The sequence below is a fragment of the Phyllobates terribilis genome, unplaced genomic scaffold (assembly GCF_046119375.1).
Source record: "Phyllobates terribilis strain yellow unplaced genomic scaffold, ASM4611937v1 Scaffold_3__8_contigs__length_932513732, whole genome shotgun sequence".
NCBI lineage: Eukaryota > Metazoa > Chordata > Amphibia > Anura > Dendrobatidae > Phyllobates > Phyllobates terribilis.
The window spans coordinates 645,714,637-645,739,039 of NW_027362763.1; the positions used below are offsets into that span (position 1 = coordinate 645,714,637).

At 52.6% G+C, this 24,403-nt stretch overlaps 1 protein-coding gene across 4 annotated transcripts in view; it reads right to left on the reverse strand.

Moving 5' to 3' along the window:
• Window positions 1–2,666: 2,666 nt before the first annotated feature.
• The window catches only part of TJAP1 (tight junction associated protein 1), a 56,286-nt gene continuing 34,549 nt past the window's right edge, over window positions 2,667–24,403 (reverse strand). For all 4 annotated transcript variants that reach the window (XM_073671626.1, XM_073671628.1, XM_073671629.1 and 1 more), the window contains 5 exons: window positions 22,815–22,976; window positions 22,671–22,737; window positions 19,556–19,663; window positions 6,109–6,192; window positions 2,667–4,711 (listed from right to left, as the gene is read on the reverse strand). In XM_073671626.1, coding sequence (XP_073527727.1) covers window positions 3,542–4,711; window positions 6,109–6,192; window positions 19,556–19,663; window positions 22,671–22,737; window positions 22,815–22,976 — 1,591 coding nt within the window. In that variant the 3' untranslated portion in view covers window positions 2,667–3,541. The remainder of the gene's footprint in view (window positions 4,712–6,108; window positions 6,193–19,555; window positions 19,664–22,670; window positions 22,738–22,814; window positions 22,977–24,403) is intronic.

The window sequence follows — 24,403 nt, forward strand, 5'->3', positions numbered from 1 at the left end:
TCTGTGCCCTGTGCGAGGCGTGCGGTGCTGCGCGGGGGTGTGAGAAGTGCAGTGTGAGGAGTGCGGTGCCGCGCGGGGGTGCGAGAAGTGCGGTGTGAGGCGTGCGGTGCCACGCGGGGGTGTGAGAAGTGTGGTGCGAGGAGTGTGGTGCTGTGCAGGGGTGTGAGAAGTGCGGTGCGAGGAGTGTGGTGCTGTGCAGGGGTGTGAGGCGTGCGGTGCTGCACAGGGGTGTGCAGTGCTGCGCGGGGGTGCGAGGAGTGCGGTGGTGTGATAAGTGCAGTGCCGCGCGGGGGTGTGAGAAGTGCGGTGCCGCGCGGGGATGTGAGAAGTGCAGTGCTGCACAGGGGTGTGAGGTGCTGCGCGGGGGTGTGAGGAGTGCGGTGGTGCACGGGTGCTGCCACTCCACGACGAAGAGCAGGAAGATTACATAAGCACACGCCCCTTCTGAAATATACTGCTGCAGTATACAGCGGGTAGGGAAAGTTTTCAGACCCCTTTAAATTTTTCACTCTGTTTCATTGCAGCCATTTGGTAAATTCATGAAAGTCCACTCTGCTCCCCATCTGGACTGAAAAAAACTGAATTTTTTGCAAATTTATTAAAAAAGAAAAACTGAAATCTCACATGGTCATAAGTATTCAGACCCTTTGCTCAGTATTGAGTAGAAGCCCCCTTTTGAGCTAGTACAGCCATGAGTCTTCTTGGGAATGATGCAACAAGTGTTTCACACCTGGATTTGGGGGTCCTCGGCCATTCTTCCTTGCAGATCCTCTCCAGTTCCGTCAGGTTGGATGGTGAACGTTGGTGGACAGCCATTTTCAGGTCTCTCCAGAGATGCTCCATTGGGTTTAGGTCGGGGCTCTGGCTGGGCCAGTCAAGAATGGTCACAGAGTTGTTCTGAAGCCGCTCCTTTGTTATTTTAGCTGTGTGCTTAGGGTCATTGTCTTGTTGGAAGGTGAACCTTCGGCCAAGTCTGAGATCCAGAGCACTCTAGAAGAGATTTTCATCCAGGATATCTCTGTACTTGGCCGCATTTATGTTTCCTTCAATTGCAACCAGTTGTCCTGCCCCAACACCCCCATAGCATGATGCTGCCACCACCATGTTTCACTGTTGGGATTGTATTGGGCAGGTGATGAGCAGTGCCTGGTTTTCTCCACACATACCGCTTAGAATTGTCACCAAAAAGTTCTATCTTCGTCTCATCAGACCAGAGAATCTTATTTCTCACAGTCTGGGAGTCCTTCATGTGTTTTTGAGTAAACTCTCTGCGGGCTTTCATATGTCTTGCACTGAGGAGAGGCTTCCATCAGGCCACTCTGCCATAAAGGCCCGACTGGTGGAGGGCAGCAGTGATAGTTGACTTTGTGGAACTTTCTCCCATCTCCCTACTGCATCTCTGGAGCCTGGAGCTCAGCCACAGTGATCTTGGGGTTCTTCTTTACATCTCTCACCAAGGCTCTTCTCCCACGATTGCTCAGTTTGGCTGGACAGCCAGGTCTAGGAAGACTTCTGGTGGTCCCAAACTTCTTCTATTTAAGGATTATGGAGGCCACTTTGCTCTTAGGAGCCTTGAGTAATGCAGAAATTGTTTTGTAACCTTGGCCAGATCTGTGCCTTGCCACAATTCTGTCTCTGAGCTCCATGGGCAGTTCCTTCGAGCTGATGATTCTCATTTGGTCTGACATGCACTGTGAGCTGTGAGGTCTTATATAGACAGGTGTGCGCCTTTCCAAATCAAGTCCTATCAGTTTAATTAAACACAGCTGGACTCCAATGAAGGAGTAGAACCATCTCAAGGAGGATCACAAGGAAATGGACAGCGTGTGACTTAAATATGAGTGTCTGAGCAAAGGGGCTGAAGACTTATGACCATGTGAGATTTCAGTTTTTCTTTTCTAATAAATTTGCAAAAATTTGTTTTTTCCAGTCAGGATGGGGTGCAGAGTGGACTTTACTGAGAAAAAAATGAACTTTTTAGAATTTACCAAATGGCTGCAATGAAACGAAGAGTGAAAAATGTAAAGGGGTCTGAATACTTTCCGTACCCACTGTATATTATATGATTAACATTTCTTCTTTTCTTGTGTTACTCTCTACAATGACATCACAAATGTCACAGCCACACTACCTGCAGTGACATCACGGCCACTTTCCAAGTCACTTAATTCTTGAACGGCAGTATCTGGAAGAGTGAGTGTAAGCTCCGAAGGTGCAGACTGAAGACTTCTGCTCCTAAGTATATAACGACACCCTCCCCCCCTCTCACAGCTGCAAATCACAGTATGGCGGCAATGAATATTCACCATCTCTAAGGAGCAATACAGCAGGTGTCCATGTCAGACTCTACGTGGGATAGGTAACCGTAATGTGTCCTTGCACTGGTAGCCGCAATCACTGAGCGTCACCTTTCCGCCTCACCTCTACGCAGTGATCCCAATCACTCAGCTCCTCCTTCCCAGCAATCACTGAGCGTCACCTTTCAGCCTCATCTCTGTGCAGTGACCCCAATCACTCAGCTCCTCCTTCCCGCCCCCTCAGCAATCACTGAGCGTCACCTCCTTCGCCCCCCCCGCGCAGAGGCCACAATCACCGAGTCACTTTCCTGCCTCCGTCAGTCCAGCGGCCGCACGTCACGTCCTCTCACAATGACAACAAGGCACAACTCATTTAAAATAGTTTATTTCTCGTTGGAAAATAGACGTCAGCTTTGAAAAATTTCAGAAAATAAATCTACGCGGGGTTAACAGTCTGAGATCCAGAGGATGGGAGGCGCCAGACACGCAGGGACAAGTAACACTGTGCCGCCAGATACAAAAATATATATACATATATATGTGCATCTATATACAGACGTGATGGACACAAGTCTGACATGAGCGACAGGACACAGGCGCCACGCAGACAGAGGGAACAGAGCACACAAAACGCCAGCGGGCCGAGGAAAGGTCCACTCACCAAGATCCACCGTCTCACTGAGCAAAAAAAAAGCTGCAAATAGTCAACACCAGAGAAGGGGCGGATGTGGAAAGCTCCGATGAGCGAGCGGCGGTGCGACAGCCTGCGCCAACACCAGGGCTATAGAAATACAGCAGAAGTGAGTTACCCAGCGCCAGCAGCCATGACAGTGCGGAGGAGAGGAGGTCAGGTCACTGCAGCAACAGGTCGTCCACCAAATAAATCAGTGGGCACCAAGCTGCCGTCAGGAGACCACCAGACTCGATATGCCCCCACGTGACAATTAGGTGAGTTCATCCCCTCCATTACATTCCTCCACCTAACTCGTGGTCGATGTTCAGCACGGTGGGACATGAGGCCGTAGTCACTCGGGGGTGGAGGGGGGGACACACATTGGACTATCGTTACGTGTGGCAGCACCTGATGGGACACATCTGATCATCCCCCTCCAAGGTCTCAGAGCGATCACATCCTCTGCTGTGCGGTGGGTAACCTCCTGTAGTGCACTGTGTGTGGAGACCCTTGGGCCGGGGTGTCTGCATATACTGTAAGGTAATGGCTGCCGCCCATAGACATTCTTGGGCTAGTTCAGTAAGTTGCCTTGCTCCTGGGCCCGGGTCAGACTGTCCTTCCGGTGCAGGTGATGCACACCCATTCGTTTAGGGCTTCGGTGCGGACGGCCACTCGGAGGTTTCTCCTTTAATATGTCACCGTCCTCCTGCTCTTCACAAGTCTGGAGGATTTGATCTTCCAGGTCCTGGTCCTCATCAATGTCTTCGGACGGCTGAAGGGGCTTCACGTCATCCTCCTCCTCCTCCTCCACATCTCCGGAGAGAAGGTCCTGTGCCTCCTCCTTGGAGAATTCCTTGCCGTACTCATTGGGGAGTTGTCCCCTCTTTGTGCCGGAGTTCTCCTTTTCTGAGCTGTTCTCCCGGCTGCTCATCCAGCTGCTCCCGGACATTTCTCGTTCAGAGAACGCTTGTGCCACGTGGCTCAGCTCCTGCATGGAGCGGCTGAATCTCTGCTGCAACTCTAGGGCGGTGTCCCGACTGAAGGACGTGCGGTGCGCCAGGGATCCCTCAGAACTTGGGGCCGCTTTTTCTACAAACATCCTTTGCCAGTTAGCCAGCATGTCCTCCTCTGAGCTGGCCGAGCTAGGGGCCGCACTACTTAACGGAGACCGCGAGGGATTGTCAGCACTTCGTGCCCGCTGGGGGTAGCCTCCTGACGATGCGGGGCTGTTTGGGACAGTGCGGTGCCTGTCGGGGCTGCCCTCCTCGCCCTGTACTAGGCTGAGCGAGATGGCCTGCCTTGTGGCATAGGTGCAGTTGGGCAGGGGGCTGTTTTTAGGGATCCGCACCTTCTCATCGGAGAACTCTATGACCTTACGTCCTGGGTACAAAGGATGGGGCGGTGGAGGCGTTGGGTAGGGACTGAGTTTTTCGAAGGCTGGAGGCTCTTCCGTAGCACTGTCCACGCTGCTCTGCTTCTGCAGGACGCCATTCTGTTGCTGGGTGGAACCACTCATGTCTACATGCACAAACACATCCTCTGCGGTGGGGCCACTGCCGCTGCTGGACGTCGCAGAGTTAAGAATAAGTGATTCTGGCTTCTCCAGAACACGGGCAATGACGGAAGTGGGCACCACGTCTGAATGTGACAAACGCGGAGGAGGAGTGTCCTGACCAGACCCCGGCGAGGAGGCCGCGCTCTGAAGATGCTTACTGACCATGTCCTGCAGCTTGTACGGCAACTGCGGGAAGAGAGCAGGCGGGTCAGTGAGGTCAGACTGGGCCCTGCCCCGCAACCCCCATCTGCACACGCACACCGGGGCCCGGCCTGGCCACCCCCATCTACACACACAGGGGCCCGGCCTGGCCACCCCCATCTACACACACACACACACACACACACACAGGGGCCCGGCCTGGCCACCCCCATCTACACACACACATACACACAGGGGCCCTGCCCCGCAACCCCCATCTGCACACACACACCGGGGCCCGGCCTGGCCACCCCCATCTACACACACCGGGGCCCGGCCTGGCCACCCCCATCTACAAACACACACACACCGGGGCCCGGCCTGGCCACCCCCATCTACACACACCGGGGCCCAGCCTGGCCACCCCCATCTACACACACACACACACACACACACACCGGGGCCCGGCCTGGCCACCCCCATCTACACACACCGGGGCCCAGCCTGGCCACCCCCATCTACACACACACACACACACACACACACACACACACACCGGGGCCCGGCCTGGCCACCCCCCATCTACACACACCGGGGCCCGGCCTGGCCACCCCCATCTACACGCACACACCCACCGGGGCTCGGCCCCGCAACTCCCATCTGCACCCACCCACTGGGGCTTGGCCCCACAACTCCCATCTGCACACACACACATACCCTCCGCGGCTCAGTCCCGCAACCCCCATCTACACACACCCACCCTCCGCGGCTCGGCCCCGCAACCCCCCATCTACACGCACACACCCGCCGGGGCTCGGCCCCGCAACCCCCATCTACACACACCCACCCGCCGGGGCTCGGCCCCGCAACCCCCATCTACACACACCCACCCGCCGGGGCTCGGCCCCGCAACTCCCATCTGCACCCACCCGCCGGGGCTTGGCCCCGCAACCCCCATCTACACACACACACCGGGGCTCGGGCCTGCAACCCCCCATCTACACACACCCTGGGCCCGTAACTCCCATCTACACACATCGGGCCGGCCCCGCAACCCCCCCTCCCCATCTACACACCCACCCCAGGGCCCGGCCCCGTAACCCCCATCTACACACACACCCTGGGCCCGCAACCCCCATCTACACACACACCCTGGGCCCGCAACCCCCATCTACGCACATCGGGCCGGTCCCCGAAACACCCCCCCCCCCCCCCCCCCCCCCCATCTACACACACACACACACACCCCCCCTGGGGCCCGGCCCGCAACCCCAATCCACACACACACACACACACACACACCGGGATCTGGCCCTGAAACCCCATCTACATACACCGGGCCCGACACCACAAACCCCCTCCCCATCTATACACACCAGACCCGGCTCTCAGTACTAGTGTAACCCATTAGTTGAAACATCCATTGCAAAGTCCATACTAACATCTGCAAACTTGTGGTTCCTGAAGTGAGACTTGTTGCACTTGAGCAACTGCACAGCGAGATTACAGTCCTGTCTGTACCGCTCCTGGAAAAGAAGAGACCGGCGTTACAGCAGAAAGCCAAGGACGACCTCTGACTACATAACGCAGCCACTCACTACATACAGAAGTTATCCTGTATTATACTTCGGAGCGGCACTCACTGTGTACATACATTACTGATCCTGAGTTACCTCCTGTATTATACCCCAGAGCTGCACTCACTATTCTGCTGCTGCAGTCACTGTGTACATACATTACATTACTGATCCTGAGTTACATCCTGTATTATACCCCAGAGCTGCACTCACTATTCTGCTGGTGCAGTCACTGTGTACATACATTACATTACTGATCCTGAGTTACATCCTGTATTATACTCCAGAGCTGCACTCACTATTCTGCTGGTGCAGTCACTGTGTACATACATTACTGATCCTGAGTTACATCCTGTATTATACTCCAGAGCTGCACTCACTATTCTGCTGGTGCAGTCACTGTGTACATACATTACTGATCCTGAGTTACCTCCTGTATTATACTCCAGAGCTGCACTCACTATTCTGCTGGTGCAGTCACTGTGTACATACATTACATTACTGATCCTGAGTTACATCCTGTATTATACTCCAGAGCTGCACTCACTATTCTGCTGCTGCAGTCACTGTGTACATACATTACTGATCCTGAGTTACCTCCTGTATTATACTCCAGAGCTGCACTCACTATTCTGCTGGTGCAGTCACTGTGTACATACATTACATTACTGATCCTGAGTTACCTCCTGTATTATACTCCAGAGCTGCACTCACTATTCTGCTGGTGGAGTCACTGTGTACATACATTACATTACTGATCCTGAGTTACCTACTGTATTATACTCCAGAGCTGCACTCACTATACTGCTGGTGCAGTCACTGTGTACATACATTACATTACTGATCCTGAGTTACCTCCTGTATTATACTCCAGAGCTGCACTCACTATTCTGCTGGTGCAGACACTGTGTGCCTACATTACATTACTGATCCTGAGTTACATCCTGTATTATACTCCAGAGCTGCACTCACTATTCTGCTGGTGCAGTCACTGTGTACATACATTACATTACTGATCCTGAGTTACATCCTGTATTATGCTCCAGAGCCGCACTCACTATTCTGCTGGTGCAGTCACTGTGTACATACATTACATTACTGATCCTGAGTTACATCCTGTATTATGCTCCAGAGCTGCACTCACTATACTGCTGGTGCAGTCACTGTGTACATACATTACATTACTGATCCTGAGTTACCTCCTGTATTATACCCAGAGCTGCACTCACTATTCTGCTGGTGCAGACACTGTGTGCCTACATTACATTACTGATCCTGAGTTACATCCTGTATTATACTCCAGAGCTGCACTCACTATTCTGCTGGTGCAGTCACTGTGTACATACATTACATTACTGATCCTGAGTTACATCCTGTATTATGCTCCAGAGCCGCACTCACTATTCTGCTGGTGCAGTCACTGTGTACACACATTACATTACTGATCCTGAGATACATCCCGTATTATACTCCAGAGCTGCACTCACTATTCTGCTGCTGCAGTCACTGTGTACATACATTACATTACTGATCCTGAGTTACATCCTGTATTATACTCCAGAGCTGCGCTCACTATTCTGCTGGTGCAGTCACTATGTACATACATTACATTACTGATCCCGAGTTACATCCTGTATTATACCCCAGAGCTGCACTCACTATTCTGCTGGTGCAGTCACTGTGTACATACATTACATTACTGATCCTGAGTTACATCCTGTATTATACTCCAGAGCTACACTCACTATTCTGCTGGTGCAGTCACTGTGTACATACATTACTGATCCTGAGTTACATCCTGTATTATACCCCAGAGCTGCGCTCACTATTCTGCTGGTGCAGTCACTGTGTACATACATTACATTACTGATCCTGAGTTACCTCCTGTATTATACTCCAGAGCTGCACTCACTATTCTGCTGGTGCAGTCACACTGTCACATGAGCAGCTAGCGCCGCTTCCCTGCCTGCCGGCTTGGAGGACCATGTGATCACAGTCTCCTAGAGAAGCTGATATTAGTGGTGGGCCGTCAGGGGGCTGAGCCCTCATGTCTCCCCCGTCCCTTTGGAGGGTGTTCGGGGTACAGTCCGCGTGATCACATCATGCACGCAGCTCTGCGGACTGACATAATTGACTCCTGTGGTCGGTATAAAGGTATAGCGCTGCCAGGGTGGGGTGCAGGCATCATGTGATCACATGACCTATCTTAGAGTTTCCAGATAGAAAGGAACCAGTCACAAGTTAAAGTAGCTAAAATCTGCAGCCACCAAGACTGGTGATGGGAAGAACTCTACACTCAACACCGAGATTACCGAACCGAGGAGGAGGAGGAGGAGCGGTGGAAAGATGGAAAGGACGGAGACGTCACTGATCTGTACAGGAGGTTTCCAGTCCAGAGTCTGAGCCTCGGGCAGAAATCCCGGCACCTCCGGCCTCGGCTGCTGTCACTGAGGTCATTAATGGTCGTCTGAGGAAGGGTCTAAACGGATTGTACAAATCATCAGGATCCACTGCCGGCAGCTCCTGTGTGATCACTGACCAATGATGTCCCCGATGTGCTCAATGGAGACAAGTCCAGAGACGCTGCCGGCAGCTCCTGTGTGATCACCGATCAGTGACGTCCCCGATGTGCTCAATGGAGACAAGTCCAGAGATGCTGCCGGCAGCTCCTGTGTGATCACCGATCAGTGACGTCCCCGATGTGCTCGATGGAGACAAGTCCGGAGATGCTGCCGGCAGCTCCTGTGTAATCACCGACCAATGACATCCCCGATGTGCTGGATGGAGACAAGTCCGGAGACACTGCAGGCAGCTCCTGTGTGATCACCGACCAATGACGTCCCCGATGTGCTTGATGGAGACAAGTCTGGAGTTGCTACCGGCAGCTCCAGTGTGATCACCGATCAGCGACGTCCCCGATGTGCTCGATGGAGACAAGTCTAGAGATGCTGCCGGCAGCTCCTGTCTAATCACCGAACAAAGACTTCCCCCGATGTGCTTGATGGAGATGCTGCAGCCACGGGAACAATTTCAGGCCACGCAGGTGGCTCACAGTGGTGCGAGGAACATGCGTCCTTGGGGTGTCGTGTGGAAAAATGGTTCCTGGGACACTGGAGAAATGGGTCCACCACCAATCAATGTAATGCTGGGATATTAGTGACAGGAATGAAGACTTGAGGGGCCGGCAGCGTCTCTGGACTTGTCTCCATTGAGCACATCGGGGATGTCATTGGTCGTTGATTACACAGGAGCTGCCGGCAGCGTCTCCGGACTTGTCTCCATCGAGCACATCGACGGCGTCATTGGTCGGTGATCACACAGGAGCTGCCGGCAGCATCTCTGGACTTGTCTCCATTGAGCACATCGGGGACGTCATTGGTCAGTGATTACACAGGAGCTGCCGGCAGCGTCTCTGGACTTGTCTCCATCGAGCACATCGATGGCGTCATTAGTCGGTGATTACACAGGAGCTGCCGGCAGCGTCTCCGGACTTGTCTCCATCGAGCACATCGATGGCGTCATTGGTCGGTGATCACACAGGAGCTGCCGGCAGCGTCTCCGGACTTGTCTCCATCGAGCACATCGATGGCGTCATTAGTCGGTGATTACACAGGAGCTGCCGGCAGCGTCTCCGGACTTGTCTCCATCGAGCACATCGATGGCGTCATTGGTCGGTGATCACACAGGAGCTGCCGGCAGCGTCTCCGGACTTGTCTCCATCGAGCACATCGATGGCGTTATTGGTCGGTGATCACACAGGAGCTGCCTGCAGCGGATCCTGATGATTTGTACATTCAGCGGCAGAACCTCCCTCCGACAGCCATTGAAAGTGACAGCAGCCGAGGCCGGAGGTGCAGGGATTTCTGCTTGAGGCTCAGACTCCGGACTGGAGAATCCAGAGCTTGTGATGATGTTATTACCGCGTCTCCACCATTTGCCGATCAGTGACGTCTCCGTCCTGTGATCTCCACCATTTCTGCTGGGAAGCTGAGGCTTTCTAGGTGGCAGACGAGGGTAAATGACACAGCAGGCGTCTGTCTCACAGCTGGAGCAGAGCTCCGTGACCGTGTAAATCTAGGACAGCGGCATTTTAATGCGACATGCGCTGGGGCTCGAGCACACCGCCCCCTACTGGTGGTGGACAGAACTGAGGAGGCACCACCAGGGGACGGCTGCCATCTTGGTCCACTGGCTGAGCTTCGAAGGAGACAGATGTTGGTTATGTACTGCAGTAAATAGTATAAGCCATCAGCCATCCCGGCCCCTTGATGTTGTCATCGGACCGACCCGGACGGTCAGGTCTCCAGGTCATGTCTACTGCACAATGAGCAACCAGAACTGACCCGGACGGTCAGGTCTCCAGGTCATGTCTACTGCACAATGAGTAACCAGAACCGACCCGGACAGTCAGGTCTCCAGGTCATGTCTACTGCACAATGAGTAACCAGAACCGACCCGGACGGTCAGGTCTCCAGGTCATGTCTACTGCACAATGAGCAACCAGAACTGACCCGGACGGTCAGGTCTCCAGGTCATGTCTACTGCACAATGAGTAACCAGAACCGACCCGGACAGTCAGGTCTCCAGGTCATGTCTACTGCACAATGAGTAACCAGAACCGACCCGGACAGTCAGGTCTCTAGGTCATGTCTACTGCACAATGAGCAACCAGAACCGACCCGGACGGTCAGGTTGTCAGGGTAAAAAAGAATATATATTTCTCTACTTTTATACGCTTTGCTTATGTACTAACCACCATTTTGTGTCTTATAACAATAAGCTTTCCTTGCTACGTGTTACTTAGATCGAAATTTATGCTAAGATGGCGCCGGTATCAGCCAAGCACCTGTTTCAGAGAAATGAAACCAAAACATCAACTGACTGTTGTCTGCCCAGAGACTGAGTTAAGGAGTCGTGGACCAATCAGGAGTGGCCGGATACTAGACATTTATGGCTTACCCCGCCCCGAACACTCTCTTTCCCCTTCCCATTATGTAGTGTATTTAAGTTTGTGCATGCGGAAATAAAGGCAGAACATTGCTGAGATCGTGGCTTGCCAGTAGCCTTCTGAGCATGCTCTGAGTTTGAACCAGCTTGTTGTCTGACTCATTCTTTGAATGGTTGACCCATGCTCATAGCCTTAATTTGGAGTGACTGGAGGACGAGTGGAATGTCGCTACGACCCCGACAAATGGCGCCCAACGTGGGGCGTGGCTAGCGGTACGCCGCCCTCTCGGACCCATATTGCTGACTTCCCTGGTGGTGACCGCGGCGGCTGAATTTGAGGCCTGATCAACCTCCATCGAACACGGTAAGTTGAGATGTATTTTATATGTCTCACTTGCCTGTGTGTCAGCCGCAGCGGTTCCTGTGGGATTATCAGTTTGGATCTGGGTGGGTGACCGGTCGAGTGGTGAGACCTTGGGCGTCACGCGCCACGTCCCGTACCAGCAACTGTGAGACCGAGTGACGTCGCATGCCTGCGCGTGCTCGTGTGCACACCACCTCCTCCTCCCCCGGTCACTGTACTTTTCTTAGATAGCTGCCTCCCGTGACTGATAGTCGATTCCAAGCCGTCCTTGAATTGAAGTGTAAGGGAGAAAGAATCTGTGACGAATTGAGGAGTGCTCTTCGTCTAACACAGAGACTGCTGTAAAGTCAAGGTTAGGAAACAGTGTATTGAGGTGTCTCTACACTGTCGGGTAGTGCCGTGCTAGGAAAGGAGATAGAGAGACACCTCAATCTATCTCATCAGTGTATTGAGGTGTCTCTACACTGTCGGGTGGTGCCGTGGTAGGAAAGGAGATAGATTGAGGTGTCTCTCTATCTCATCAGTGTATTGAGGTGTCTCTACACTGACGGGTGGTGACCTGTAGTCAGGGTGCCGTGGTGAGTCGCACTGTAAAGTCGCCATTCAAGGCTAGGAAAGGAGTTAGATTGAGGTGTCTCTCTATCTCATCAGTGTATTGAGGTGTGCTCTACACTGAGGAGTGGCGACCTGTGGACTGCACCAGTGATCTGAGTCGCGACAGATCATTGCATTCTATAAGAAAATGTTGCGTATATTCAAATTTGAAAGATCTCGTAAGTTGCGGAATGCTGCTGTGGGAGTTAAGCCAATTAGTGGAGTTACGGGAAAGCAAGGAGGCTGTTAAGAATGTTAGGAATCTGTATTAAATGATAAGACTACCCAGTACGGGCAGACTTCAGCCTTCAGTGTAGAAGGAATGCGTTATACAAAATAAGGGAAGTTGAGTGATGAAGGACACCTGCACCAGGCTCAGACACATCTTAGAGTAGATGGTGCAGGGGGGAACAGAGAATGCCGAGCCTTTGTTCGGATACATGAAAGCTGCAGAATGTGATTTGTTATGTGACCCTAAATTGGCCGTAACCCCGTTGATGCCTGTCACTACACCGAGCCCTCAGCCACCACCCTATAATGGCGCCGACGCTAAATCATCGGAAGGATGAACGTGTCGTATGTGCTGACAGCAGAACCCGCCCTGGGCGAAGTTCTGCTGTGTCTGTGGGGCGGGCCGCCCATGGCACGATGCCCAGCCTGCCCCCAAGAACAATCCCACTCCCACTCCAACTCTTCCCCCCTCCTCCCTCCAACGGCCATCTTACGACACCTTTTCCTGCCTCCAAGAACAATCCCACTTCCACTCTAACTCCTCCTTCCCACGGCCATCTTGCTACACCTTTTACTTGTTGTGGGAGACCCGGGAAACCCCAATCCGGCCTATATCCGCTACTAGATCCGTCCGGTGCATATTACCAGCCACCAGCACAGGTGGAAAAGCCCGCAGTCCCAGAGCACCCATCTGAAACTAATGTGATACCCTCTGCTCCAGTCCACGATGCTGAGGCGCTCCCTCTGTTCCCCATGGGGGTCGCCCATAACTCTGGGGATATCCTCCTCAACTCCCCAGAATTTCAGGCCAGACTGCTCTCCCTCCGCCAACATACTGTTACTCAAGACGATACGGAGCCAGATGAGGGATGGGCTCAAGATACTCCAGCGCCCCCCCCCCCTTTACCCCATACGTCTCCTATGGCATCCTCCACCCCACATCCATTACCCGTACTCCGGCCCTTGCTCCAAGCAACTGCTCAAAGAGCACCACCCCCCAGCCCCTCAGAAGTCTGGGACCCCTGCCGCTCCCGGAACCTAGTAGACCCATCAGGACGCCCCGTCACTCTGTCAATAGGCTATGGTGACATCCTTACACATCGGGTGGGGGCCATAATCAACCCTGCAAACACCCGTATGAGCCATGCTGGAGGATTGGCTCGTAAAATTGCCCTTGCTGCTGGTTCCACTCTGGCTGCAGAATGCCAGGCTCACTTAGCCGAAAACGGAGAGCTTTCAAAAGGCCATGGATTCCACAAAAGCAGGATCCCTTAGTACGTATGAATCCGGCCTAGAATACATGAAACAGTTAAAAGCCTGGGCTCAGAATCGCTTGTCAGATCAAGCTGGGTCTGTACAAGATGTTCAACAAGACCCTGATGAATCTGTGGAAAGATATGCTGCAAGACTCAGCATGCATTTTGAGGATCTCGGATACAGTCCTCACGTCAAGACGCAGGCCGCCCTGTTGGTTCAGGCCCTAGTAGATGGCCTACAAGACGCTCTCAGAGATGAGGTTCTGAGGGTACGCCCCGAGATCCGTTCTTCTTCTTTTAACGACGCGGTGGACATTGTCAAAGCTTTCCAAAAAGCCATGCTAAAAATGGAAAAGGATACTAAGCCAAAGAAGAAAGCCGCTCCTGCCATGGTATATCAAGTTCAAGAAAGCTACCCACCCCCTGGCAACCAACATGGAATCAAGTGGGTAATGGTTAAAGGCACAGGTGATGATACTCCTCCCACATATAGAAAACAAGACAGAAGAAATGACAGGGGGCCACCTAGAGACAAGAGATAATCTCGTGATTCTGAAGGACGCATACTGTGTTGGGAATGTGGTAGCCCTAATCACATTCTCAGAGACTGTCCAACCCGCAGACAGTACCATGACCGCTCGTTTCATGACGGTAGACACAACCATGGACCTTCCCGTGAACCATCTCACCCACGCCAATGACGGCCCGGTCAACCAGTGTCCACTTTCCCGGCTACGCACCCCACGGCCGCCTGTGGGACTGTCACTTTACAGGTGGACCATCAACCATTGAAGTTCCTGGTGGACACTGGGGCGGCCACATCTGTCATTTCTTCCACACAGCTCCCTCCCTCGGTATCCCTATCACCGGATACCCTCACCTGTGTTGGGGTGGAAGGCCAACATATTTCCTCTCCACTCACAGTCCCTGTGTCTGCAGGACCATTCACTGGAGTACTCACAAGATTCTTGGTCTCAGAAACTTGCCCCGTTAATTTGTTGGGAGCCGATCTCTTAGAGCGGATGAAGGCAACTATTACCTTCGGAAACCATGGTATGGAGCTTCTTCTGCGAGATCCTCATTCCGAACAAGGGACTGAAGATCGCTGCGTTCTCAAAGCCTTCCCTCTCATGATGATGACCATACAACCTCACACTCTTCTTGATACCTCACAGTTCCCTCACTCTCTGTGGTCCAGCGGGCCAGAGGACGTTGGCCTCCTGCAGGTTCCCCCGGTCCAAGTACACCTCAAGCCTGGACACAGGTACCCACGGCTGCCACAATACCCCCTCAAGGCGGCACAAGAACAAAGCTTGGGTACCCAAATCGCTTCCCTCCTGGAGTCAGGAGTCCTTGTCAGATGTGTATCTCCATGCAATACACCCCTCTTTCCTGTAAAAAAAAAAAAAAGAAAACCGCTCCGGGAGAGTCTCCAAGATACCGGTTGGTTCAGGATCTCAGAGCCGTCAATGCAGCTACCATTTTAGAAACTCCGGTGGTACCCAACCCAAACACCCTCTTGTCTCAGGTGCCTCCAACGGCCACCTTGTTTACGGTGTTAGATCTGGCCAACGCCTTCTTCAGTATACCCTTGCATGAAGATTCGTGGTTTCTTTTTGCATTACCTTTCAAGGAGCACAGCTTACATGGACCAGGACTCCACAAGGAGCCCAGAACTCTCCTAACCAATTCATTCATTCTATGAAGTCTATTCTGGAGCCATGGGTTCAAGAGAACCCTCAGGTCACTCTTCTACAATATGTGGATGATCTTTTACTCTGCGGCACTGAAGAAAATTTGCCAGAGATGTCAACATCCCTTCTCTGGTTTCTTCACTCAGCTAACTGTAAAGTCTCGAAAGGCGAAGTCCAATGGTGTCTGCCCAAGGTCATTTTCCTCGGACATTGTATATCACAAGGTGCTAGACATCTGACTGAAGAAAGAAAACAAGCCATCATGGATATCACCTTCCCAACCACCTACTCCGCTATGCAGACTTTCCTTGGCCTCATCACTTACTGCAGGCAATGGATCCCTGATGCCTCAAAGCTCATGCAACCTCTGTACGACTGTCTCAAGGATGAAGGCTCAGTTTGGCTTCATGCTGAAGATCCACGTGTTTCTCATCAACACAGACTATGTTTTGACCGCCTTAAACAGGCTGTTGTCTCTGCCCCGGCCTTGGGCTTACCAGACTATACTCAGCCATTTCACCTCTTTGTCTCGGAATCGGAAGGTCATGCCTCTGGAGTTCTAGCACAACGTTATGATCATAAGTATCGGCCTTTGGGCTACTACTCAGCCCGCCTGGACCCTGTCGCCCGAACTGCCCCCATGTCCCTTAAGGCGGTCCACGCTGCTCACATCCTCCTTGACAAGTCAGCTGATATCGTCCTTGGACATGATCTAGTTATACAGGCCGGCCATGATCTCTCAGCTGTTCTGCAACAAACATCTCCGAAACATCTAACCAACCAAAGACACCTGCGGCTGCAGTGTTCCCTATTGTTGCCCTCCAATATAACATTTACCAGATGTCTGACTATCAACCCTGCCACTTTGCTTCCACCTTCTAGGGGGGGGGAAGATGAACAGGGTGAAGGTCCATTGGTGGAACCTCATGATTGTATAAAAATTTTGCAGGAAGAGACTTCTGCTCCAGAGAATATGGTGGCACATCCGCTCGCACACCCTGCCTTGCATCTATAGACTGATGGATCCCGTTTCGCAGACCCTCAAGGGAAGTTCCACACGGGATATGCTGTCACAACGGACCTAACAGTCCTCAAGGCTGAAGCTCTACCACCATACATGTCTGCACAAGAAGCTGAACTTGTAGCTCTCACAGAAGCCTGCCACCTGGCAGCTGGAACAACGGCGAACATATATACCGATTCTAGGTATGGACATGGAATTTGCAATGATTTTGGACTCTTGTGGAAGTCTAGAGGATTCATCACAGCTGCAGGTACACCAGTGAAACATGTCTCATGGATTAATGAAGGCCCTGGAACTACCCATTCAGGTTGCTGTTATCAAGGTCAAGGCTCATGGAAGACTAGAATCCAGAGAAGCCAGGGGCAACCACCTAGCTGACCGAGCAGCCAAGACTGCAGCAGTGGAGAATGTGTCATCAAAGTGGCAGGAAAAGGAAGAAGAGATGGGGGAGACCCTGCAAACCGTAGTTGTGGCGCTCACTAGAGCAAGAGCCAAAGAACAGCCGGCGGAAGACCATACAAGTCCAGCGGAGACACGAGTGGAATCCAGGGGGGTCAAGATGCCTGAAGAAAAATTGTGTGAGGAACAAAGGAAGACCCCCCACTGAAGAAGTCAAGCAATGGAAAGCGGCAGGAGCTGTGCTGGCAGGTCGCAAAGATTCAAAGGTCAACTCAGCTCTTTATCAAGTGGACGGAAAACCTTGCTTGCCCAGGCGCATGCACTCAGCCGTGGCAGCATGGGCTCACGGGCCTACACACAGAGGAAAGAATCAAGCCTTGGCATGTATCAAGAAACTGTACTTTGCACCCGGAATCTCTTCCACTGTGACTGCATACTCAAAATCCTGCTCTGTCTGCGCTACCTGCAACCCAACGTGTGCGGCACGGGTCCCTCTCCAACACCTGGCTAAACCAGACTACCCTTGGCAGAGAATACAAGTCAACCATATCCAAATGCCTAAAGCAGGAAAATATGAGTACGTTTTGGTAGCCGTGGATATGTTCTCAGCCTGGCCCGAGGCCTACCCGGTTGTCAACATGACTGCTAAAGTCACAGCCAAGAAACTGATCACCGAAATTGCCTGCAGATTTGGAGTTCCCCAAGTCATAGAATCGGATCAAGGACCAGCTTTCACAGCAAATATCTACAAAGAACTCTGGAACATGTTGGGAACAGATTTGGGCCTCCACACTCCATACCATCCTGCCAGTTCAGGCAAAGTGGAAAGGATGAATTCCACACTCAAGACCCAGCTCTTGAAAATGACCCAAGATCATCCCCTCCCCTGGCCCGACCTACTCCCTATAGTATTGTATCATATCAGACACACCCCACAAGCTAAACATGGGCTAACTCCCTATGAAATTTTGTTTGGGACCCCACCTAAAATAGGAGAAATTAGGCCCCAAGAGTTGTCTGAAACACATGATAGAGTAGTAAAATTTGTGATTGCGCTGTCTAAAGAATTGACTAACACCCGCTCTACAGTATCTGCTTCTCTCCCAGAATCCACAGGTGATGCGGTACATGATTTCACCCCAGGTGACCTGGTGTACGTAAAGAAGTTTGTCCGGAGGGACTGTCTCCAACCCAGATTTGAGGGCCCCTACACTGTGATCCTGACTACTCCTACAGCTCTGAAGCTTGAGGGCAAGAGCACCTGGATTCACGCCTCCCACTGCAAGAGGGACAAAACGAGCCTATAAAAGATGACTACCTTCTTCTATATCCTTTCCATATGCTTACTGTCTGTCCCAGGGTGGACAGCTACCACACAGGGGTAGATACCTCCTTCTTCTCAGGTTGGTTGGGAGGGCTCAAGGGATTCCTCCAACAAGTTTGTCTAATAATGGGAGGTCTACTAGTATTGGGCCTGGTGGTCCTATGCTGCATAGTCCCCTTATACAGGAAAGCTATAACCAATGCTGTCCCAACCTCCGGGACCTCTCTGAATCAAGAGAAGATATGGAGAAATACACTCCTTTGAATAAGCCTGACCAGCCCCCCCATGACAGAGTTCAACTGAGAGATTTAGTTTAGGGTCAGTTGGGAGAACTCCATGTGTCATTTAGGGTAGGGCTCAATTGTTTGGGGGCGTCCCATAAGGGGGCAGTCTCTAAGATGATTGGGTGAAGAAATCCACCTCCCCTCTCCCCACACATGGACAGTCTCAAAGGCCCCGAAGCAAGGGAAAGCTTAGTGTTTAGGGGGGAATGTCAGGGTAAAAAAGAATATATATTTCTCTACTTTTATACGCTTTGCTTATGTACTAACCACCATTTTGTGTCTTATAACAATAAGCTTTCCTTGCTACGTGTTACTTAGATCGAAATTTATGCTAAGATGGCGCCGGTATCAGCCAAGCACCTGTTTCAGAGAAATGAAACCAAAACATCAACTGACTGTTGTCTGCCCAGAGACTGAGTTAAGGAGTCGTGGACCAATCAGGAGTGGCTGGATACTAGACATTTATGGCTTACCCCGCCCCGAACACTTCCTTTCCCCTCCCCATTATGTAGTGTATTTAGGTTTGTGCATGCGGAAATAAAGACAGAACATTGCTGAGATCGTGGCTTGCCAGTAGCCTTCTGAGCATGCTCTGAGTTTGAACCAGCTTGTTGTCTGACTCATTCTTTGAATGGTTGACCCATGCTCATAGCCTTAATTTGGAGTGACTGGAGGACGAGTGGAATGTCGCTACGACCCCGACAAGGTCTCCAGGTCATGTCTACTGCACAATGAGCAACCAGAACCGACCCGGACGGTCAGGTCTCCAGGTCATGTCTACTGCACAATGAGCAACCAGAACCGACCCGGACGGTCAGGTCTCCAGGTCATGTCTACTGCACAATGAGCAACCAGAACCGACCCGGACGGTCAGGTCTCCAGGTCATGTCTACTGCACAACGAGCAACCAGAACTGACCCGGACGGTCAGGTCTCCAGGTCATGTCTACTGCACAATGAGTAACCAGAACCGACCCGGACAGTCAGGTCTCCAGGTCATGTCTACTGCACAACGAGCAACCATAATAACAAAACCCAAAAAACGGTCGGAACTACATGGTTTTCATTGACCTGGAGATTTTTTTTCCTGTTTTTCAGAGCATTATAGAAATGATGTCTCTGAAAACGAGAACTTGTGGCACAATAACCAGGCCTGAAACGTTAAGTCTCCAGCAAGGAGAGGAGGCAACACGCACGCTCAGCTCCTCCAGCTTGTTGATGGTGGTCTTGGCGTCCAGCAGCTTATTAGTCAGCTCCACAATCTCCCAGTCAAGGGTCTTTCTGTCCATCTCGGCCTTCTTGATCTAGAAGTGACCAAAGGGAAAAAAGGTCGGTGACCATGTGGAGCAGATGACGGAGGGTGGGGGAGGTGCAGCTGTGAGGAAACACATGAGGTCATACAGGCAACATACAGGAGGACCCAGCAGGTGCCAGTCATACCGGAGGTGTCACTATTAACCCCAAGGAGAGGAAGACGGGAGAAAAGGGGACTTTCTGGAGAAATGACACATAAATCCACTAATTATCCTTCACATGCCCCACCCCTCCCCCCGTAACCGCTACCAAACGCAACTGAATAGATCCAGCTCTGGCTGAACGAGGCCTGCGACAGCGCGAGACAAAGAGAGAGAGAGAATTACATGTAAGATATAGCAGAGCTCAATGTGCGGCACCCACTACACAATCCCCACAACAGTGCCGGGTGTCATTCAACCCATCTTCACCTCAGGCACGCCGACAGCCGGGCCTCATTCACTCCACCTGGGCCTCAGGCACACCGTCAGCCGGGCCTCATTCACTCCGACAGCCGGGCCTCATTCACTCCACCTGGGCCTCAGGCACACTGTCAGCTGGCCTCAATCACTCCACCTGGGCCTCAGGCACGCCGACAGCCGGCCTCAATCACTCCACCTGGGCCTCAGGCACGCCGTCAGCCGGCCTCAATCACTCCACCTGGGCCTCAGGCACGCCGTCAGCCGGCCTCAATCACTCCACCTGGGCCTCAGGCACACCGTCAGCCAGGCCTCAATCACTCCACCTGGGCCTCAGGCACGCCGACAGCCGGGCTTCATTCACTCCACCTGGGCCCCATTCACTCCACCTGGGCCTCAGGCACGCCGTCAGCCGGGCCTCATTCACTCCACCTGGGCCTCAGGCACACCGTCAGCCGGGCCTCATTCACTCCACCTGGGCCTCAGGCACGCCGTCAGCCGGGCCTCATTCACTCCACCTGGGCCTCAGGCACGCCGTCAGCCGGGCCTCATTCACTCCACCTGGGCCTCAGGCACGCCGTCAGCCAGGCCTCATTCACTCCACCTGGGCCTCAGGCACGCCGTCAGCCGGGCCTCATTCACTCCACCTGGGCCTCAGGCACGCCGACAGCCGGGCCTCATTCACTCCACCTGGGCCTCAGGCACGCCGACAGCCGGGCTTCATTCACTCCACCTGGGCCTCAGGCACACCGTCAGCAGGGCCTCATTCACTCCACCTGGGCCTCAGGCACACCGTCAGCCGGGCCTCATTCACTCCACCTGGGCCTAAGGCACACCGTCAGCCGGGCCTCATTCACACCATTAGCCGGGCTTCATTCACTCCACCTGGGCCTCAGGCACACCGTCAGCCGGGCCTCATTCACTCCACCTGGGCCTCAGGCACACGGTATGCCGGGCCTCATTCACTCCACCAGGGTCTCAGACACACCGTCAGCCGGGCTTCATTCACTCCACCTGGGCCTCAGACACACAGTCAGCCGGGCTTCATTCACTCCACCTGGGCCTCAGACACACAGTCAGCCGGGCCTCATTCACTCCACCTGGGCCTCAGGCACACCGTCAGCCGGGCCTCATTCACTCCACCTGGGCCTCAGGCACACCGTCAGCCGGGCTTCATTCACTCCACCTGGGCCTCAGGCACACCGTCAGCCGGGCCTCATTCACTCCACCTGGGCCCTCAGGCACACCGTCAGCCGGGCCTCATTCACTCCACCTGGGCCTCAGGCACACCGTCAGCCGGGCCTCATTCACTCCACCTGGGCCCTCAGGCACACCGTCAGCCAGGCTTCATTCACTCCACCTGGGCCTCAGTCACACCGTCAGCCGGGCCTCATTCACTCCACCTGGGCCCTCAGGCTCACCATCAGCCGGGCCTCATTCCCTCCACCTTCACCTTAGACATACTGTCAGCCGGGCCTCATTCCCTCCACCTTCATCTTCGAAACGCCATCAGCCGGGCCTCATTCACTCGACCTTCACCTTAGACACACTGTCAGCTGGGCCTCATTCCCTCCACCTTCACCTTAGACACATTGTCAGCCGGGCCTCATTCCCTCCACCTTCACCTTAGACACATTGTCAGCCGGGCCTCATTCACTCCACCTGGGCCCTCAGGCACACCATCAGCCGGGCCTCATTCCCTCCACCTTCACCTTAGACACACTGTCAGCCGGGCCTCATTCCCTCCACCTTCACCTTAGACATACTGTCAGCCGGGCCTCATTCCCTCCACCTTCACCTTCGAAACGCCATCAGCCGGGCCTCATTCACTCGACCTTCACCTTAGACACACTGTCAGCCGGGCCTCAAATGCTTCACCTTCACAACGCCATCAGCCGGGCGTCAATCGCTTCACCTTAGGCACACTGTCAGCCAGGCCTCATTCCCTCCACCTTCACAACGCAGTCAGCCGGGCCTCCATCACTCCACCTTCACAATGCCATCAGCTAGGCCACATTCGCTCCACCTTCAGCTTAGACACACTGTCAGCCGGGCCTCATTCCCTCCACCTTCACCTTAGACACACTGTCAGCCGGGCCTCATTCCCTCCACCTTCACCTTAGACACACTGTCAGCCGGGCCTCATTCCCTCCACCTTCACCTTAGACACACTGTCAGCCGGGCCTCATTCCCTCCACCTTCACCTTAGACACACTGTCAGCCGGGCCTCATTCCCTCCACCTTCACCTTAGACACATTGTCAGCCGGGCCTCAAATGCTTCACCTTCACAACGCCATCAGCCGGGCGTCAATCGCTTCACCTTAGGCACACTGTCAGCCAGGCCTCATTCCCTCCACCTTCACAACGCCGTCAGCTAGGCCACATTCGCTTCACCTTCACCTTAGACACAACATCAGCCGGGCCACATTCCCTCCACCTTCACCTCATTCCTACACCTACAGCACAACCCCAGTAACAACAGCTATCCACTACACATTCATCATCCTACAAGAATTAGTCCTTCAGCCAAGATGTAAGAAATATGTAGGACATTTCTGCATGCCCCACCATTCGAGAAGTCGACTTGCAGAGTCTTACCAGGGTGTGTAACTTCTCCTCCAGGTCCTGGTTGGTCCTCTGAGAGGCCGTGTAGCTGTTCTGTAACCTGCAGCACAGGATGTGATGGTGGGATTGGGGGTCACGGGTGATGGGATGCCAACGTTTCAGCTCCACATCAATTACCTGCGGAACTTGTCCTTGAGTTTCTCCAGCTCCTCGCGATTACGACTGAGTTCTACCTCCAAATAATGTCGGCCGGCATCCACCTCATGCTCCATGGCCTCCATTTTGGTTGTGGCGTAGGCCAGGCGTCTGCGCAGCTCATCATTCTGATGCTGCAGAAAGCTGCAGGGAAGAAGAAAACGAGTAAAGCACTGAGATGGATCACCCAACATCACTGCGCCCGGGTGGAGGTCATCTGAACGAAAAAGAATGGTGGAATGACAGGATGGGGTTAATTCTATAAGGCAGATGGCGTTATACATGGAGTAGGGGACAATGACATCCGATGATCTTGGGGGGGCAGCATCATGTTCTGAGGATGTGGAGATCTGGGGGTATAGTTACAGAGCTGCTGCGATGAAATCCAAACCCTGACCTACAGCTCGCGCCTCGTGATGGGACTATGCTGCTCTCCCAATTCAGCTGTTCAGTTAGCATTCGTTTGTTACCTGCTAAATGTATTATCTTGCTACGCTGCCATCTGCTGGGCCAGTATTGGTTTACGGCTTGATCTTGTTGGTTCCAATTAAGTTGGTTCAAACTGGGCGTGGCTTTGCAAGGCAGTTGGTGGGACACTTGCTCTTGTCAGCCATTTTATAGCCATAGTTGCTGTGAGACAGGGAGAACTTGTGCTGGGCTTGTGAAGTGATCAATTTCTGACCAGCAGCAACAGACGTCATTGGCTTCAGAATACCGACAATTATTTCTGTATCCGGTTTTAACCCCTTAGTGACCACCAATACATCTTTTTACTGACCTGAGATAAAAGACTAGCATCCCCCGACAGGTCACAATCCTGCATCTATCGGCTGTACACTACAGCTGACAACTTGCTGCATCAGCCATGATCAGTGTTTGCACCGACCATGACTGTTTAAGCCGCTTCTATCAATAATGACTACAGCATCTTAATGGTTAATAGAGTGTGGGGGTTTCCCTCTTGAACCCCATTGTCACCCTGTGATCTTGATCGTGTGGTCCTGATGTTTGTCATGGCAGATCACGGCCAAATAACGGCCTCAGAGTCTGCCGGCTATAGCGGACTGTTCAGAACTTATCAACATTAAGGTGGAAAAAAATAACCTTTTTCATTCCGGTCATGCCACTTTGCATTAATTCCTAAAAAGCACCTGATGGGTTAATGAACCACCTGACAGCAGTTTTGAATTCGTTCAGGGGCGCTGTTTTGTTAAAATGGTATTACTTTTGGGTGGTTTCCAAATATATAAGACCCCCCCCCCCCAAAGTCACTTCAAAACTGAAGGAGGTCCCTATAAAAATAAGTTTTGCAAATTTCCTTGAAAAAAAAAAAAAAAGAAAAATATTACTGCAACATTTTTAAAAACCTAAAACGCTAAAACAAAATAAAAACATTTTACAATGGTGCCGAGGTAAAGCCGACACGAGGGAAATGTGATTTTTTTATGTTTTTGGGTGGTCTGACTATTGGGATTGAAGGGATAGTCATTCAAAGTTTGAAAATTGCTAATTTTTTAATTTTTAATAAAATTTCTGATATTTTTTTTTATAAATAAACACAAAACATACCA